Consider the following 19,044-nt stretch of genomic DNA (forward strand, 5'->3'; position numbering starts at 1 on the left):
AAGGGCATGGGAGATTTTGCAATACATGCAAAAAAAAACCCGACCCACCAGTAATGTCCTACATACTTGGCAAATATGCTCACTACACACGTGAGTAGCTAAAGGAAAGCAACTGGAAACTTGGGGGTCAGGGTAGGGAGACAGCAGGAAAATGAGCAGGAAGAGGCACACAACCCCCACGTCCACCATCCTAGCTCACTGCCCCACTCGCAGGATCTGAGCCAATAAGACAGGGCTGAATTCTCACATCCTGGCTCAGTTTTGCCCATATTTTTCTACACTTAGTTACAATCGGCTTTTTGCCTGAAGAAGAACTGCATGAGGAACTTCAGCTCTGACCCAGCAGGAGTACAAAAAACAGCCCCGGAAAATTCAAGTGCATTTAAGGATGCTGGAAATTGACTGTACAGAACTTGGCATCTTTCCACCTCCAAAATCTGCTTTAGATGGAGCTAGTGTTTCTTTTAAAAAATAAGAAGCAGCAAGGCAGAGCTACATTTCACATTCAGAGATCCAGATTCATAACTGCTGGATTTCAGAAAACAAAGATCTGTGTTTATCTCAGAGTCCATGCCGGGCTCTGTATACTTTGACCCTGACCTGAGGGAACCTCATCTGTGGGTAACACAAGGATAATTCAGGCTCCACTAGGGACATCTGAACCACTCAGGGTAAGAATTCAAACTAAATTTGGCCAGATATTAAAAAAGTTTGGACAACTTACCCCTCTCCCCACCCTTATAATTGTTTTCACAGTTGTCTCTGCAATGCCTGAGCCTTGTCAGAATTTAGCATTTATAGAGAGCTCTGCCTACAAAAAGTGCTGTAAGACATGACAAGACTTTGAGTAAGAGGTGTTATCATCTAATTTTACAGATGAGGATATATGGAAGTGAATACGCTGTCCTCAAGGCTTCTGGCTCTGTACTGGCTCATTTTTCTCCCAATGTCAGACTCATTTCCAAATTGCACGGCCACCTCTCAGATGCAGAGGCATTGTTACACTTTGAGGACACCTTGCTCGGTTCTCAAACAATTCCTCCCTGCTGTGGAAGGTTTTGCTTGTTACATTATACTCTGCCAGGCATCTAAATCGCAACTGCATAAACTCATCGCTTTGGTTTTTCTCATATCTTTGCCTGTCACTGGCCCAAGCCTGCAAATTGTTGTCAGAAAGCACTCACAGGTCACAACAGCATCTAAGACAAGATGTTCTACTGGTGCTCTACTAAGGAGCAGGCTGAAGAAAGACCTCAACTCTCATGAGGCACCAAAAAATCCACATATAAGCTTATCCTTGAGACACAAATGCTTAGAAAACCAGCTTTTGTTGGTCTTACTGATCACAGAATCTCCTAGTTTATCTATGGCACAGATTTTTAAGGATCCTGCCTGAAGTTATATCCTGCAAGTGCAAAGCACTGCATGCGCACAGCTAAGAGAAAACCCCCGTTACGATGAAGATAGAGAAGGATGTTGAGTTATTCCCACTCTATAGCTCAGATGCTGAGCTACAGGAAGATGAAATAAGGTCTTATAAGGTCAAGGGAATTAACACTGGTGCTCCCATTGCAGCTGCGATGGGATTAAACCCAGCTTTCACAGCCTCTACGCTGAGTTTGCTGTGCTGGGCCTGTCTAGGTATTTCACATGAAATTTGGCTATTAAACTCCACACCTTCATGGGGTAATACCTACAACTCATCTGTTGCCAATAAACATCCCAAATAATTTTTTTTTTAAATGCCTGTCTCTCAAAAGGTTTGTTTTATCTTCCTCCCGTATTTCTGCAACTGACTGTAAATGGGGAGTAAAGGGAAAGGAGAAGAGCTGGCATACCACTGTGACCTGGCTTTATTTCAGGAATAACAGAATACATTTCCTGCCTTGGTGTCTCCAAAAAATTCCTATCAGATATTTTCTCTGGAGCTTATTTTGCTATCTCCCCAGCAAGGCTTTTCAGGAAGAGAGAGGAAAACAATTTGGAAAAGATTAATAAACACCACTATGTGAGGGTGCAAGCAGCTCCCCAAGCAGATGAATCCCTTTTAGCCATTCTTTGGCCTCATGAATGTTCAGTTGTGGGAGAAAGAGATTAGTTCACAAAGATCAAAGTGGTTCAAGCTGAACAGGTGGTTTCATCCACTGGCTTAACAATAGCTGCCATGCAGCAAGTTAATTTCCTCCTTTTCATGCTGACCTCCCATGACAGTGATAATTACCTTCAGCATCTCATGACTGTGCTGCTGAATGGTCCTTTCTCTCCAGGACTTTCTTGTATGTGTTCGCTTTGGTGTATGTGGGTAAGATGACAACAGACATAAGAATTATCCAATTATAGGCTGGTTGGTGGCTTGGCTCTGGTGCCACGCTAGGGGTGACTGTGGAGCTTGGGTGACAGAGCAGCGTGGAAAAAACAGGTCTGAGTGTTGAGGAAAGGGCACGCTCTGGTCATCTGGTAGATCTCCTGCCTGGTTTTGCCAGACCTGAGGGAACTCTGTGTCCCTGAATGCCTTCTGTAGTAGAAAGTGCTGCCCTGACAGAAAATGAAGATCCAGCAGTGTATTTTAACATTGCCTGATCTCCATTTGCAGGGCAAGGAAGCAAGGAGGACAGAGTAGAGTGTGCCTCTTGGTGACACTCTGGAGGGCTCTAGTTTATGTACCCTCTGACTGCAGGTCACAGTCTGCCCTTCTGTGGGACTGACTAGCAGCAGACCTCTGGCATAGGTCAGGTAGTGAACAGGAAATTGTCCTGCAGGTTGGGGTTTTTTGATGTAGAAGATGGGTTGCTACAGTGAGAACCAGCTTCAGCCTCGTGGTAAACTTCTGGTCTGAGCCGAGTAAGAGTTGTTCCAATAAGCCCAGCCTGAAGGTGATGGGACACATGAATAAAAGCAGCTGTGTCTTCCTCCAACAAGGTTAGAAAAAGCCCTCCTATTCACTGGAGGTAGAAGAATGTGGTTTTGATCCACCATCAATGACTAATCACAGGCCAGAAAGGTGCTCACTGGCTCCTCGAGGCATTCACCTCTTCCGATTGGCATTAACTCAATCTTTCCTGGCTGTAAGTAAAACCATCTGTCCTTCATCTGGACTTAACCTCCTCCAGTATCCTGTGTTGTCTGAGGAGCACAGCGGTAAGTTGATGACATTTGCAATTTCTGAATGAATTAATTGGAAGTTTCTAGCCAATAATGATTTCCTTCACCAACAGTGAGCGTGTCTCCAATATGTCTCCAAAGGCCTTTAAAGTAGAGTTCAATAAAACCTTTGGCGGGTTTGACAGCAATGCTACTTTCCCTTCATTGTTACAGTATAATGCATTCTCCTTGCAGTGCAAAGACATATGGGCCTCAGTTCCCAAATATGCTGATGCAAGAATTCCTCTTGTCTTTTTTTTTGCCAAGATTTTTGGGAGAAGAAAAAAATCTTACTGTAACTGTAATGCTGCTGTTTAAGGGATTAGCACTCTTTCATGCTGGAGACAAGCAGTTGCTAGGTTTTCTGCAAGGGAGAAAGCTATCTGCAACACATAAGAAAAAGTAGATTGTAGAAAATCAACTCCATCTTCTATTTGTTTTGAAGCAAAATAAAAAATCTGGAGTATCCAACCTTCTGTGAAAGCATTATACTACTGCCAATCCCATTCTGTGGACCAGGCTCTATAAGAGTAAATGGGACCAAGGAAATGCATCTTTTCAAAGCTTCTGCTATTTTTCCACTAGCAGGAAGCTCTTCTGTCTGGGAAAAAAATGTGTAGTCACAGCTCCAAGTCTTACTAATTTTTAAGCACTGCTCTGATGCTATACAGTTTCTAAAATAGTATAAACTACATTTTCCTTTTTAAGAAATCTTTGGCTCCTAGTTGTATAGCTATAGGATAACTGAGTCTTGAGCTTAGGACATATGCTCTGGTGGAAAGTACGTGTGAAATTACTGCCAGACTAGTCCCTACAACACTGGCACATTGTTGTAACCAAAGCCCCCATTCCAGGGTCCCAAAACAGTAAGAATAATCGCCAAAAGATGGTACAGATCTCCTCTTGTATTAACAGGGAAGCAGGTAAACTACAGGTATGAGTTAATGCGATTTTTCAGGCACTATGCAGTGCCCTACACTGGGTACAACCAAAGCCTGGACAAGTCGACATTTAAAGCCGTCACCTACGGGGAGCCAGCCTGAGAGCAAGTAGAACAACATTCTGCTTCTATACAAAGAGGATTTGCCCCACGTTCTCCACAGTCCAAGACCAGGTTAGTTTAAAATAAAAAGCCAGTGGCAAATAAATTGCTAAAGGAAAGCTGTGAAACAGACAGGTGAACCGAGGACTGTTTCATCCAAAGAGCTGCACAGATGGTTCCCCTCTGTCAGAATCAGGGCCGAGGGAAAATATAATGTGTCCAGAAATATCTTTACACCAGCTTAACTAAACTTAGCCTGAAGCAAACATAACTAGTCTGCTGCAATTAGTTTATTTTGCAGCAACTGGTCTGCTCTTGCAGCACTTACTGGTTTGATAAAAGGCTTCCTTAGACGTGAAGCACGCCTTCCCTCTTAGTACAGAGATGTAATTTCCCCTTCTAGTCCTTGGCCGGTGAGCCAGCATTCCAGACTGATGTATTTTAATTAATTTCAGCAATTTAATCCCTTGGCTTGGAGGCATGTGTGATGCAGAACAGAGTGTGTGCAATTTTAGGTTAATATTTTCCTTTTCATCCAGAGCTAACAAAGCTAGTGGATTTACAAACAGCCTAAACAGAAATGTCTACGTAGGAAAATAGGCCAGATGCTGCATATAGAGGCCTGGGGAGTGCTGGATCCAAATGCAAATCTCCTTTGGGTCCAGGAATGTTCAGTTTGGGAGTTTTGCTTCAGGCCTGTCTTGAAGGGGATGAGTGCCACCAAGATGGAGGTTCTAGTACTGGCCTTGGCTCCAGCTGCCCTGAACTATTTCTCTGTCCTCAGTGCAGGCATAAGCTAGGTTGGATTCCACCTCTGTAGTGTTGCAGGGGACTGAGCTTTAAGGGTGTCTGTCTGCGTTGGCACAGAGCATGCTCACTGGGCCAGACTTTATGGACAGCAGAGAGGATCATTTCAGCAAGCTTTTCCACTTGCAAGCTGAATCAGGCAATGAATTTGTCTCCAGATGCAAAAAGCAAGGCAAACTAAGCAACCAAATCACTCTGAGCATAGATTTAAGTCTTCTCTTACTTGCACAGTTAAGAGGAACTGATCCAAACCCCAGTGAAGTCAATGGAAAAACTCCCATTGACATCAATACACCCTGAACACAGCCCAGGGACTATTCAATGAAATCCCATGTGCAAAACAGGGAAAGCAGAGAAGACACTCATTGCGTGTTGAAAGCAGAAGGACAGAGGCAGATGAAAAACTGGGCATGTTTCTGGGCAGAGGCTACTAATTAAGTAATGATGACATAGCTTTAAACCATTTGTTGCTAGATTTGTCTAAAAAGCGTAACCAGAATTAAGATGAAGGTTTTAACATTGCTTTACCATTTCTCTCCATTAAAAATTCCCTGACTAGTGCAGCTCTTCTGACGTCAAGGGGATTTTTACTGGGGTTTTACATCTGCTCAGAATCTGGTCCACTGTCTTCAGACACGTTGCAAAGACTGCGGGCTGCCTTTACTCACAGCAACTGTAGTCCAAGGGATCAGCATTGTGAGTTACCGCTCAGCTGCCAAGAGCAGTTATATATGCTAAACCATCAAAATCATTACCGTGCCATTCCAGAAAGGCAGTTAAGCATATGCTTAGGTTCCATTAACTTCAAAGTTAAACATACACTTAAGGGTTGTCCTTTTTGTGAATCACAGCCTAACTCTGTAGTGCTGTTTTGGCCAAGTGTTTGCATCTGCCCTTTCCCACCTGCTCTGTGGACGTACCGTATACATAGATCTACAGCCACTCTTAAATAAACAAACACCACATCTCTACCTCTGTCAAAAGCAAAGTGAGCAGAGTGAAGATGATGGCAGATATCAGCTAAAAAGCTTCTAGTTTAGCTAAATCACTATTGACTTTAAGGCTACAGAGCTGAGCACAAAGGTTTAAATGGTCCGTACTCTACCATGCAGCAGAATCACAACCTTTTGTAAGGAGACTGAACCAAATCTTGTCCTAAACATTGAGGAAATCGGGTTGTTGGTGTTACTCACCTCGCTGTCTTCTGCAGGAGGTGGAGGGGGCTCTTTGATGATCTAGAAGGATCAAAGAGAAACAGAATCGTAAATTCATACTTTGTTCTTTAGCACAATTCAAATGTCACTTAAAAAAACCCACGAACAAGAAAACAATAGGGTATGTGCTGTGAACAGCTCTGACCTTAGTTACAATAACTAAGTTACAATGACTACAGGGCAGCTGTGGGTGCTACTGGTGTCACAGTCACTGAGGGTAAGAGGGGAAACAGGAGGCGTCCCAGAGTCCTGCCATACAGACATTTCCTAATAACAGCTCAGTTCGGTGACCCCTGCCCTGCGTGAGGTAACAGCAAATTCAAAGTCATGTATCCTTGATTCTCCAGCCTCCTAATCCCAGCAGGAGCCATAGTTAGTGCTGGCTCTAAGCAACAGATAGCAATCACTGTTTCACCTGAACAACCACGCTAAAATCAGCATCTCCTTCAACTGGCCACTGCACACGTGTACAAATCCTGCCTCAAATAATTTACAGTCTGAGCAAAGACTGAAAGCAAAACCAAGGTGAAGTAAAATGCTCTGGAGACATTGCAAAGCAGTAATAAACCCCCCGTCTCTGTCTCCAGGCCCATACTTCATTCCAGAAGGCTGTGCCACCTCATGCTTTCATGAAAAATGCTTTTCACATTATCAGACTAATATAGCTCATTCTCATAAGCTTTAACAAAAATATAAAAATATATACATTTGAGGCTCTCCCAGGGTTTCTAATAAAGTGAGCAGGGTGAGGTTTTAGGCTGGTCCAGGATATTCTCCATAGAAACAATTTAAGTTTATATGGGCGTGAGGCTATTATTTCATGCAAAAAGTTTGCATCTAGGGCTCGGCAGGCAGTTGGCTATTATCACTGCCCTCCACTCCAAGAGCAACAGAGAGCCTTCCAAAGAGAAAGCAGTTGCATACAGGCACGTCAAATATCTCTCCCTTACAGAAGACGCACCCCAATGCACAGCCATTGCAGGCAACAGATTGAATCCAGCCAGGCCTGCAAATGCAAGTGCCCCAGGGATGGATTTTCTCCAGTGGTTTTAAGTCCATCTGGATGAGGCAGCTCTTTCTTTACACACCAGGCCGTGAGTCAGATGCTGCCAGGGTGCTGAGCACCTGTTGAAGTAGCACTGAGTATCCTCAGCTCCTCTCAGGACTGAATATTAGGTGTAGAGGCCCCCTAGGCATGGGGTATGGATGTGTAGGCTTAAAAGTTACCCTTCAAAAAAAATCAGTCTTAATAACAGCTTGGCTGTTTAAATGCAGAAAGGGAAAATGACAATCACATTAAAGGCCCTGAAGATATAAATATTTACAACAATTTCTCTCACTCGTGTTTTTCCTTCTCTGATGAGCTCACTGTTTTTATTTTCCTCTACAAACCCCGAGTCATGCAATGTGGCCATTAATGAAGAGCATGTGCCTCTGGCGAGGGCGGAGATCAGGGCTGGATCAGTCCTTTGAATCTCAGCCCAGAGCAAGGATGGTTGTAGAGCTCTGCCACTACCTGTTCCTGGGCAGCAGGGCTTTTTTTTTTGGTGGCCTACTGTGCCCTCGGGGAACCCCTGTTAAAGAGTCTTTGTGCTTCAGGAATCAACACTGAATCTTTGTTTATATGTGCAGAAGGACATGTGGCAGCATGAAACGACATTCAAGGAGCACGGTAGATGCACCTGCTCACAACGTCGCTTGTTCTGACGCAGCAGAACTGTGGCCACTGACCACATTAGGGAGAAAGGAGGGGTGATGCCCCAGAGGAGCTCAGGCTGACTAGCAGAGCTGGTGAGCGACTGGTGCAGCATCCATCTCGCTCTGTCTAGCTTGTGCTTGCAGCTCTGGGGGATACCAATTCTTTCCCCAGTGGAAAGCAAATGATGAAAAGAGAATGAAAAGTTGTCTGCATCAGAGTGCTGCTCTGCAAAAGGGAAATCATGGGGATCAGCATGGTTTACTCAAAGTGCCGCTCCTTGGTTTAAGACAGAGGCAGCATAATCTCTTGTATGTCTCTTGACACAATAAATACTGACGCAGCATGTACAACACACCAAAATACACAGGAGACTTTTCTAGCCACGTTTTCAGATATGTTTTGGTCAGTGTGAGGGGTGGCACTTGTCAACAGACCTGCTTTTGAACCAAACCCATTAATCCAAACCCATGGGACGCTGAGAAGCTTCAGATATCTGGTCCAAAATATACCTACTGGAAGTGGCCTTGTTCCCTCCTCTAACAGTAGTCTGGTGGAACATCATGGGTTTCAGTGGAGTTTCTCTCATTTGCATTGGCATGAAACGTCAGGATAATCCATCCAACGTATTTGGTCCAGCTAAGCATTCAATCACAACTTCTCGGCCAGTATCGCTAGAAACTCCTGAGATTACAGACTTGGAAATGAAGAGATGGCTGTGTTTTTCATACATTTGCATTCCTATACGCATACACATACACGCAAACTAACTGATTTCTATAAACAGATCAAGTTTATTCTATCACAGTCCAAGAGGGAAGAAAATGAGATTCCTTCCATTTTTAAGTGCTATGCACTTCTAACAGCAACTGAACACTCCGTAAGTTGGCAACAGAGATTGGTTAGTTTGGACAAGTCCAGAGATGGGGAGTGTTTAGTCTTCTCTGCCTTTGAGCCTGTACGAACTTTCAAAGTATTTTCTGTCTCGCTGCCCAGGTCCAGAAAGGCTTTTGGTCTGCAAACAGTACAAAGCTTTTCCTTCTGCCTTTTGGATTCTTACAGTTACAGCTGTACATGCATGAGACCCTTATTCTGAGGTACTAAAGACAGCAAACCAAACCGGATCTTTGTGCCATCTCACACAAGAGCAAAGCAAGCGCCAAGTGGTCCCAGAACCAAAAGGCAGTGCCTTACACCTGCTCATTTTGCATAAATAGAAACAATTACTGAAGTACAAGAAAGAAAATGCCATTACAGAGAAACCCAGTGAGGATACAGCCCACACTGCCCACCACGTTTTGTTCCGGGCTGCACCTCTCGCCTTCTCTCTGTCTCGCCAGATGACACACATGGACCTGCTGAACGCAATCAGCTGGGAGAATGCTTGGCCAAGCAAAATGCTTTGGCTAGTTTGGCTTGGCAAGGCTGAAGTGTTTGCTCATGTGTGCTGCAATTGTTTTGATAACCCCAAGCCGTTTCTGTGATTGCTGCTGCAATTGTGTCCCTGTGTTTGAGAGAAGAAAAACATGATTGTTCAGCAACCATATTTGCTCGCTAGGTGAGGAATACCTGAGGGTTTCTACCTCATTGCCATGCTAGAAAAACCTTACAATGCACTCTTTTGTTTTCAAGTAGTAAAGGCCTGTGGGATGGAGAGGTGGCCATTGGCTTTTCTTGGCAGAAGGAGGAACTTTGAGAGTAGTTGTCAGCACTTCTACACACTTAGCTGTGAAAATTCAGGACAGTAAAGTAATTCTTTGCCTTTCTATCACCTTTCATCACAGATCTCGACATGTATGTGACTGACACAGGTCTCTGTTAGCTGACCCACCCTGATGTCACAGATGCATGGAGAAGCAGCTGCTTCTGATGAATAACCCAGTGTAAAAGCAGAGGAATGCTATTAGCTACCCCCTAGAAGTTTAAAAGCATCGGAGAGGACTGGTTTGCTGTAGCCATTCAGGCATAAGAGAGCATGTTGAATCCAAATTTTGCATCTTCCAGGAATGTGTCTAGGATGTTTTCCATCTTGGGAGACCAGAAAACTCCACCAGTTTACAGTGTCCAGCAAGCACATACTCAGTAACTGTCCCTGGAGTTTTGTATGATAAATAGAGGCAATATGTTTCTTGTCAGTAAAGTGTATCTGCTTTAAGATGGAACAGAACATCATTTAAAATGAAGGCTACACGAGAAAACAGTACAAAATAAGAAATAAAGGACTTGCCTCTAGTTAGAACTAAAATTTGGGAAGGGAGCATGCAGTTAACTGAGCAGAATTTTTGTCCTTATTTACCTTCCTCTTCTGGAGAATACACAATCTGTATTTTTGCTGTCCTAATAAGCAGAGGGTTTTTAATAGCATTAACTATGACCCATCTGACTCATCTTTTTTTTTCCCCTTACATATTTATAGTTTTGACCTCCTCTAAGTCCTGTGACAGTTTCATAGTTTAGTTATGAGTCGGGTAAAGGAACATTTCCTTTTTATTTGGTTCATATCTGCCGTGTCTTCTAAGTACCCATTAAATCCTTGCAGATTTGGCCTACACTTCAAAGTTTCTAACACAAGCAGGAGCCTGTCCCTATTTCCTCATCTGCAATACAATACATTCTTCTTCCTAGACATATCAGTAAGAGGTAAATGAAGTCCAATAGGAAAGCTAACTCATCCTTTTAAGTTAACCTCTCTTGTCAGCCTGGAAGCAGATCCAGGAACCTCAATTTCAACTCATTAAAACTAGAAGACAAGGCTCTTTCACACCTAAGAGTTCAAGCTGACGTGCAGAAACCACATTCAATACAGATCGTAGCACATGTCAAAATCATCCCCTTATGAATGACATGACATCATGGAGGAAAAAAAACCCCTGCATTTAATTAACCCTGTTACAGTTTGCAACTGAATGGGGCTGACAGGCAGTCCTCCAAGGAATGTATGAAAAAAATGCAGCCTGGGCAAAGGTCATTCCTTTTCCTAGGCTATTTCACTTACACAGGCCAGAATCAGTGGGGTTTGCTCCACGTGGAAAACTATATAAATGAAATTAATTTTCTGGGCTAAAGAAAAACATCATAGCTACTTTCAGCTATATGCAGAAGCCCTTGCTCTCACTCAGTGATTGCTAGTGAATTTTCAGGTTAAGCAAGACTATGTCCTAAAGATCTATTTCTCCTTAGCTGGGCTGAGCCAGCTTTCTTTGGAAGAGGTGAGAGGCAGCCAGGGAAAAAATAAAGAAGGAAGTAATTTTTATTAAGTTAATTACTTCCCATGCAGGACTGGGGCAAAGAACAACAGTGCCTCCTTTGTGTTACGTATCTGTTGTGGTCTGGAACAAAGGGTGCTGAACCTCATCGAGATTAATATAATTGGCCTTTGGATCTGGCCTTAACGAAATGCATTAGCAAGGAAATGGTTTGGGAATCTGAAGTCTAGGCATATCATCTAAAGGCAAATGACTACCTTCCTGACTTTCAGAGGGCAGTGCTTAGCACTTTCCAAAAAGGATCCATGAAGATCTTCCAGTTTGGACACCCCACAACTGATGGACACTTTGGAGAATTTGGTTTTAACTTTCTGATAATGACACATCACAGCAGCATGTCAAAGCACCCTAGTTCAGTGCCTGGCACACACCCTGTTCTACTAGCCCACTTCTCTACCTGGTCTGTTGCAGAGCTGATGGTATTAGCCCAGGCAAAATGCCTCTGCTATGCTATTTTCAGACTTCATTCCAGTCTGTTTAAAGACAGGCAGTTATAGACTATTATATCCATATCTAAACCATTCTGATCTGACTGACAGGAGGCTGAGAGGAGCAGTGAACTGCTGTGGGTACTCTGGATGATTAATAAGACTGTCTTTATTCTCCTGCTGCCCTTTGTGCACAGCAATTGTAAAGTCTGGTTCTGTTATTTACACTACTTTAAACCTACAATAACAGCACTACCTCCTAATGTTTTGGATTGCCTGTGCTACAAATGGAGACCCTCATTTGTGGCAGCATGCACGGATTCAGGGCTTGAATGTTATACACCACATTAAGCTCCAATAAATTCATAGAAACTACCACCTTACACTAAGTGAGTGCTTGCCTCAATAGCTTGGATCTGAACTGAAGGCAGAGACTGTGGGGTCCACGAGCAATTTCTGCCTGCACATTTGTGTCTCTTGCTCTCGGTTCGTCTCAAGAATGTTTCAGATGATTCATGATCCTGTGCTCCCTTCTCCCAAAATCAGTATAACTGCAGAAAAAATGTGCCTTGTGCACATGGGAACGGGTGGGAATCTGAATATGTGGACCCTTGAAAGTAATCTTCATCAAGCCAACATGCACCATGTAATTTTATGGCTCTTCAGGGTTGCTGTAGAGTCTATGCATTTCCTCCCCTCCTCTTCCTCCAGTTTAGCTATTATTTTCATGTGGTTTTAATATATATTTTCTGTATTTTCTCCATCCAGCTTTTTGTTTCCAAAACTCTTGGTCAGCTGCAGTACAGACTGAGAGCCAAACAAATTGCTGGGTTCTTCCATGCTTCCTTCCAGAAAACAGCTTTAAAGTTAAAACTGGTGTTAGATGCCTAAATACCAACACCTCATTTATATGCCAGCCACATCCCTGTGTTTAAAAAAGCTGCAGTATAAAAATGTGTAAGATGGTGTATATATTCTAAGTGGGCAATTACCACAGACCAGCTTCTCATGCCCGATGCGTAAGGGAGGCAAACTCATGTTTACCTTGTAAAACCGTAAGGAGATGTGATGTACGAGCATGTGGGGTAATGCTTTGACTCTCAGTCTCAGCTGCACCAGGGAGATATTTCCACTCATATCCTCCACATTTTAGCCCCCAGACTGCCCTAGCTAAGATTCAGCCCAAGGCTCGGGGCAGGCTGATTGTAGCCACCACTTCAGCTATGCCAGGACTAATCTTTCATGAAGATCCCGTTCAGGTGCAAAGCACAGCCCAAACACAACTCACTCAACTGCCGATTTTAAGTGTCTGTGGGAGACACTTGCTCAGTGTGGTGCTGCATACTGGCACAGGGAAACTGTCCCTGCACAGAGAAGCCTTACAGCTATTGCATTAATTATGCCTTCATCATACATCCAAAACACTTTAATCAGCTCCATTTCCCAGCCAATCTAACAACGTGTCTGCAAAATCCTCCTTAAGACAGTTTTGGAGGCTTATTATCTCTTTGGCTTACATCTATATCTATTTGGTTTGCATCAATATTAAACCTAAGCCTTATGTTGGCCTCCTACCCGGAACAATTTCACCCTTGGGCACCTAAATAGCCTCTTGAACATTCAGTTCATAGAATCGTTTAGGTTGGAAAGGAACTTTAAGATCATCAAGTCCAACTATTAACCCAACACTGCCAAGCCCACCACTAAACCACGTCCCTTAGTGCCACATCTACACGTCTTTCAAATACCTCCAGGAATGGCAACTCAACCACCTCCCCGGGCAGCCTGTTCCAGAACCTGACAACCCTTTTAATGAAGAAATTTTTCCTAATATCCAACATAAACCTCCCCTGGCACAACCTGAGGCCATTTCCTCTGGTCCTGTTGCTGGGTCCTTGGCTCAAGAGACTCCTCCCCCCTCTCTGCACCCTCCTTTCAGGGAGTTGCAGAGGGCCATGAGGTCTCCCCTCAGCCTCCTCTTCTCCAGACTAAACCCCCCCAGTTCCCTCAGTCGCTCCCCATCAGACCTGTGCTCCAGACCATGCACCAGCTTCGTTGCTCTTCTCTGGACACTCTCCAGCACCTCATCTTTCTTGTAGTGGGGGGCCCAAAACTGAACACAGTATTCGAGGTGCGGCCTCACCAGTGCCAAGTACAGGCGGATGATCCCTTCCCTAGTCCTGCTGGCCACACTATTTCTAATACAAGCCAGGATGCTTGGGCACATTGCTGGCTCACATCTTTAGCCTGGGCCCCAGGGAAGCAACTGGCTTCCCTAAGAAGTAGGTCTGGTCTGTGTATTGGGCCTTCTGTTCCCTTCAGAAGGGAGTCTCCTCTTGTTTGGGTCCACCAGAACCTCGCAGAGCCTCATACCTGTTACTCAAGGACACCTGGGAAGGTGGGGCAGTCAGAGGAGATGCACCTGCTGTGCCAGGCAGGAATTTGTCACCATTGCCCCTTGCTCCTCAAGTGACTGTGTTCAGCCAGATGGAGAGAGGATCGGGAATCCTCCGTGTCACCCGTGTCCCGTCTGCCTGCTGGGCCTGTCCCAGCGAAGGCAGGCTGTGATTCCAGTAGTCTATCCCTCTCTCACACTCCCTGATACTCCTCAACCTACCCACGTCCTCCCGGAGCTCTGTCACTAAGCAGAGGAGCTCCTCTCCCTGGGTGCACCTCCCACAGGCGTGCTCACTGCTGCCGGCCCGTAGGGGTGCAAGAGCAGGGCCCACCCTGGCACTGGGGCAGCCGCGTGTTCCCACCACAGCTCTGCCTGGGCAGCTGCATCAGTCGTGGAGGGTGCAGAGTTCGAGAGGCCACGGCTTTCTGCCAGCCTGTGATCACTTGGACTCCTTCAGGAGTTACTACTATGATTGCCTGGATCCTTCAGATTATGCCATGTTCAGAAAAGAGGAGGAATGGGAAGACAACAGCAAAATGCTCACTAACATCAACGAGGCCAGGATCTGGCATCTGCTGTTCTGCAGATATGCTCTGCTCGGGAAAAGTAGGGTCATCCTGTTACAGATGTCTTTGTATCTGCCATCATTCTTCTAATGCGCACGGTGTTAGGGTTGTCAGCTTAGCAGAATTATCTCCCTTTGTTTTCTGTTGTTGAATAAACATCCCTGAAACCTTCTGAAAGGTTAGCACCTGCTCCCATGCTTTTGTAATATTCCGCCACAGACATCAAGGGAAATTTTGCCCGTGCTGGTATCAGGCACAGCAAAGACCTAATTATTATTCTGATCCACTAAGCAACAATTGCATCTACTGTAAACTGAGTGGTAAATTCCAGACTTCATCCCAGAATACTTTTGAGACCAATAAACTTGAATACACTTGGAAACAGCATTTCTTTATGGGTGCATGCCAAGGAGATACTGGGTTCCAGATAAATCTCCAGAGTAAGTCTATTGACTTCAGTCCATTTACTCCAGGGATGAAGCTGGCTTGGTGTCTTTCCTGAAGAACTGCTGGATAATAATGATTCCTATTTAATTAAAAAGCATGCCAGGAGGAATTTCAGGGTTTAGAAATGTGCTTGTCACTCAAATTTATACTTGGTAAGAAAAAAGTTTGTTGTGTTTTTTCTTTTTTCCCCGGACTCATACACAATTATCTCTGAAACGTCCCTGGGCTTGAATCCACAGCAGTGTCTCTGGGTCTGCGGTTTGATTATTAGAGGTTGTTGCTTGCCTGCCTCTCTTGTCTGTTGTGCAAGCCAGTTCCTCTGCCCTTAATTCACTCTGTGCTTCTGACAACACTGCATTCCTTAATGTGCCATTACCAAACTAGTAAATAAGCACTGCTCTGCTCTCTTTCTCCCTCCCCTGAGCCAAACAGGCTGGGCACTCCTCTGTGGCTTTATCTTTAATTTTACAGAATCTTTGGGTAAGCAATACACAGTGAGGCATCTTAGCTGCTGATCTACTGCCAAACATATCGGACTGCCAGCCCGGAGAGATGGAAGAGATTTCAAACAGGCTCTTGAATTAAAATCTTTCCAGCAAGTAGAGGGATGTGTTTGACTTACATTTGGAAAATATCAGTGCAATAGTCCCCACTTGGAGACCTTGCTAAGAGGGAATGTGGGAGGTAAAGAAGGAGAGAGGCTGAGGAAAAGCTTTTATCTACAACAAATTTTTTAAGTACAGAATTTAAATCTGGAAAATATTAAGCTTAGAAAGCTTCATGTGGACAAGAGACTCCCTATCTCTGCTGCACCCACCTTGCTTATCTGGACTGTATTCCTCACACCTCAGGAAGGCTGTTACATGACCACTATCCTCATATTGTTCCACTGGAGCAGTCCCATACTACCCTCTCAGCGCATAGCTCCATATTGCCTTTACTCCACGCCCTGCTGCTATGCCTTTTTCCTATCAGCTTCATCCTTCTCCTGTAACAGAACCTTAAAATGGCAGCATCCCTTTGAGCCTTTCCTCTCTATCACCTCAGTTCTCCACCAAATCCCAGTGTAAACGTGTAGAGGGCACATCTTCATCGACTTCTATGCAGATGCACCAACAAAGAAGTTGGCCCAGCTTCTCTGGGAACATGCCATCTAGTTTAGACACATAACTTGGAGCAACCTACCACACTGCTAACCCTTTGTCCATTTTTAGAACGGATTTTTTTTTATTGTTCTGAAAAGTCCAAATAAATATTTTTTCCCTTCTGGTTTTCAGAGGTGCCAAACTACTGTGAAAAGAAGCATTTTACCCCCTAGCATTTCCGGCCAGAAACAGAAATAGACAACTAAGATTTGTCCTGTGAGATTTCCATCCTTGTTCTGGATAAAGAAATACATCTCAACACAAAGACTCATCCTCAAATGTGACTGCTCCTGCAGTTTGTGGCTCCAAAGCTCTCAGCACCAGATCACAGATTTGGTCCAACATGGTGCAAATTTACAACACTGGGTGATTTAAAATCAGGAACAATGATAGTGGCCCAGAAACTGGAGCCGGTTTGAGCAGTGTTAAAGGAAGCATCTGAAACATTACACACAGCCAGTCACCAAAACTAAACTCCAATCTGCTGACACTTGAACATCCTTAATTCTTGTTCTATGTTTGCAGCACAAACAAGACCCAAAGCAAGAGCAGAGCTTCACTGTGTGGTATGTCCCACAATAACCAGCCTTTGCCCCAATCTTCATTGTAAAAGGCAGCCCCAGGGGATGATCAGCAGAGATGTACAGGGGTACGACAGGTCCTTGCAGACAAACAGCAGGGTCACATGTGAGAGAAAAGCTTGTCTCAAGTTCTGTGATTTCCTTCTTGCCTCCCTTGACCTCTTCCTTCTCTGCTGTTCTCTCCTGATTTCTGTCTGCCTTTTTTCATTATTAACTCTGTGGCTGTCCTTTTTAAGCCACAGAATGTTTTGTGAAAAAACACGGAGGAAAGATATTGCTCAGTGAAACACTGTCATACTTCTACTGAAACCATCCTTTGGATATCTCAAAGTGCTCTTCAGACATGATGAGCCAGGAAAAAAAGTTAATCTTGCAAAAATTTGCACACTTAGAAATCTTTTCCTTGTACCTGAGGCAGAACAAGGAGTCCAGCCTGGGTTCAGCATACCTGCCCTCCTACAGGAGCCCTCCAGCACTGGGACACTGACACAGCAATTAGACAATCCAGAAAAGCCATTCCTTCCCAAAAAGGCACAGCAACTAATATGTTTCTGCAAACCGTTTCCATTTCGTGATCAATGAATGAGACTAAAAGGCTCCTGACAAGGTCTGTTTGTTAGCAACATTTCATGGGTATAATCCATAGGTCAGGCAGATGAAATAGAAGCACATAACAGTGCCAGCAATGGAAGAAACACCGTCTTGTTCAGTGACCAGTGCTCTGCTCTTTCTTCCTGGAAAACTTTGCCTCCTTCCCATTCGTTTCTTACATTCAGGCAACACTGAATTGCTGTTTTGTATTAATGATTTCTGTCACTTACCACTGTGCAGCAAAGAGGCCAGAACCACCAGAGAAGAACCAAGGCCAGCAAGAGGAAGAGGATCAGCAAAGCAATAGCCAGGATGGTCCCATCTGACTGGAAGAGAAACACAGAGAGTGTGTGAACACCACTACCACAAACTCCCCTCTCCACAGTACCTTGCCCGCTTCCAGGCAAGTACAGGTCCCAAAGGCATTGCCATACTCCATTTATTTTTCAGACAAAATGCAGTTTTCCTCCCTCCTCATACATCCAAATGTGGCGCACACACCCCCTCCACCTCATTGCAAAGAGGCTGAGGCCTCTAGTTCACGTCCCAGAGTTACAGGTTTTGTCTCAGTTTTCTGAATCTCACAATTATGTAAAACAGTTATTTCACATCAGAACAAAATTAAAGTAATATTCCTCAGAGTATTGTGAAGACTGAAAAAAAGATTTAAAAAAGAGCTCACCACACAATGCTTCACATTCTCCTTTCTTTGCAACTCTTTTCCCCTCTCGCAGTATAAATTTGACAGCAATGTTAGAATTAAAGTTTACTCCAAACAGAAAACTTGAAGCGAGATCTCCATGGGCCCATGACTCAGGTCATCCTGCTCTTAGCACTGCTGAGTCAGGGTAGTTCTGCCATGAGCTTTCCAAGGAAATTTGAACATACACACCATCACAACAATATACTGGGTTTTTCCACATCAGAAGCCATTAACTCTAAAAGAGCCTTTCCTCTCTAACCGGGACACTTTCCCCATTTAAAAAGGCATTTGCAATTCTCTGATATCAATTAACAATGCAAGCTGCTGCACAAGCCAGCTCCATATACCAACCAAAACCAAATGTGCATTATTTCTTGTTGCTTAGATTTAACCCAAACCAGATGTTCCGGGCTTCCTGAGGCATGCCAGCTTCCCTATAGCACTCCTCCCCAGTATCATCCTATTCCGAGATAAGAAAGCAGGCAGTCCTGGCTTAAGCCTGTTTGAGATGTTCTTGATGTAAGAGCCAGACATTTAAAAAACCCCACCCAAGTGTCAAGATCACATTGCCAGATTAAGGACACATTCTAGAGCAGACTGACCTGTAGGATGGGAAAATTGGGTGCCTGCTTAAGTCCCTGTAATTCAATGGCCAGATGATCTCCCATCATACCATAACGGGAAGAGCAATGGAAAAAACAATCAGGTTGAGAGCATTTTCCAAACTCTCTTCTGGTATAGAAGGAATTTCTGGAGAATTTGGATCAAGACAACCTGATCTTTGACACTTGGAAATAAAAGAGAGGTAGTCCACACAGGAGAGGAATTCACCCAAGACATCTCTGGAAATGGAACTTGGACCCCAACACAAAATAAAAGCTCATTTGAGAAGACAGAGCTGTATGCTTCATGCTGTTCCTCTAGACAGACAGCATAAAGTCACATCTATCATCTGCAAAATGGAACCTGCTGATATTCAGCTTTAGAAAATGTGATCCTGACTCTTTGCTGCCATGAAA

At 44.2% G+C, this 19,044-nt stretch overlaps 1 protein-coding gene across 1 annotated transcript in view; it reads right to left on the reverse strand.

Moving 5' to 3' along the window:
- Positions 1-19,044, reverse strand: part of ANTXR1 (ANTXR cell adhesion molecule 1) — a 111,652-nt gene that overhangs the window by 34,496 nt on the left and 58,112 nt on the right. The window contains exons 13-14 of the mRNA XM_074808201.1: positions 17,553-17,648; positions 6,184-6,225 (exon numbers count right to left, since the gene is read on the reverse strand). Coding sequence (XP_074664302.1) covers positions 6,184-6,225; positions 17,553-17,648 — 138 coding nt within the window. The remainder of the gene's footprint in view (positions 1-6,183; positions 6,226-17,552; positions 17,649-19,044) is intronic.

This window comes from Strix aluco, chromosome 28, assembly GCF_031877795.1.
Source record: "Strix aluco isolate bStrAlu1 chromosome 28, bStrAlu1.hap1, whole genome shotgun sequence".
In the NCBI taxonomy this organism is placed as follows: Eukaryota; Metazoa; Chordata; class Aves; order Strigiformes; family Strigidae; genus Strix; species Strix aluco.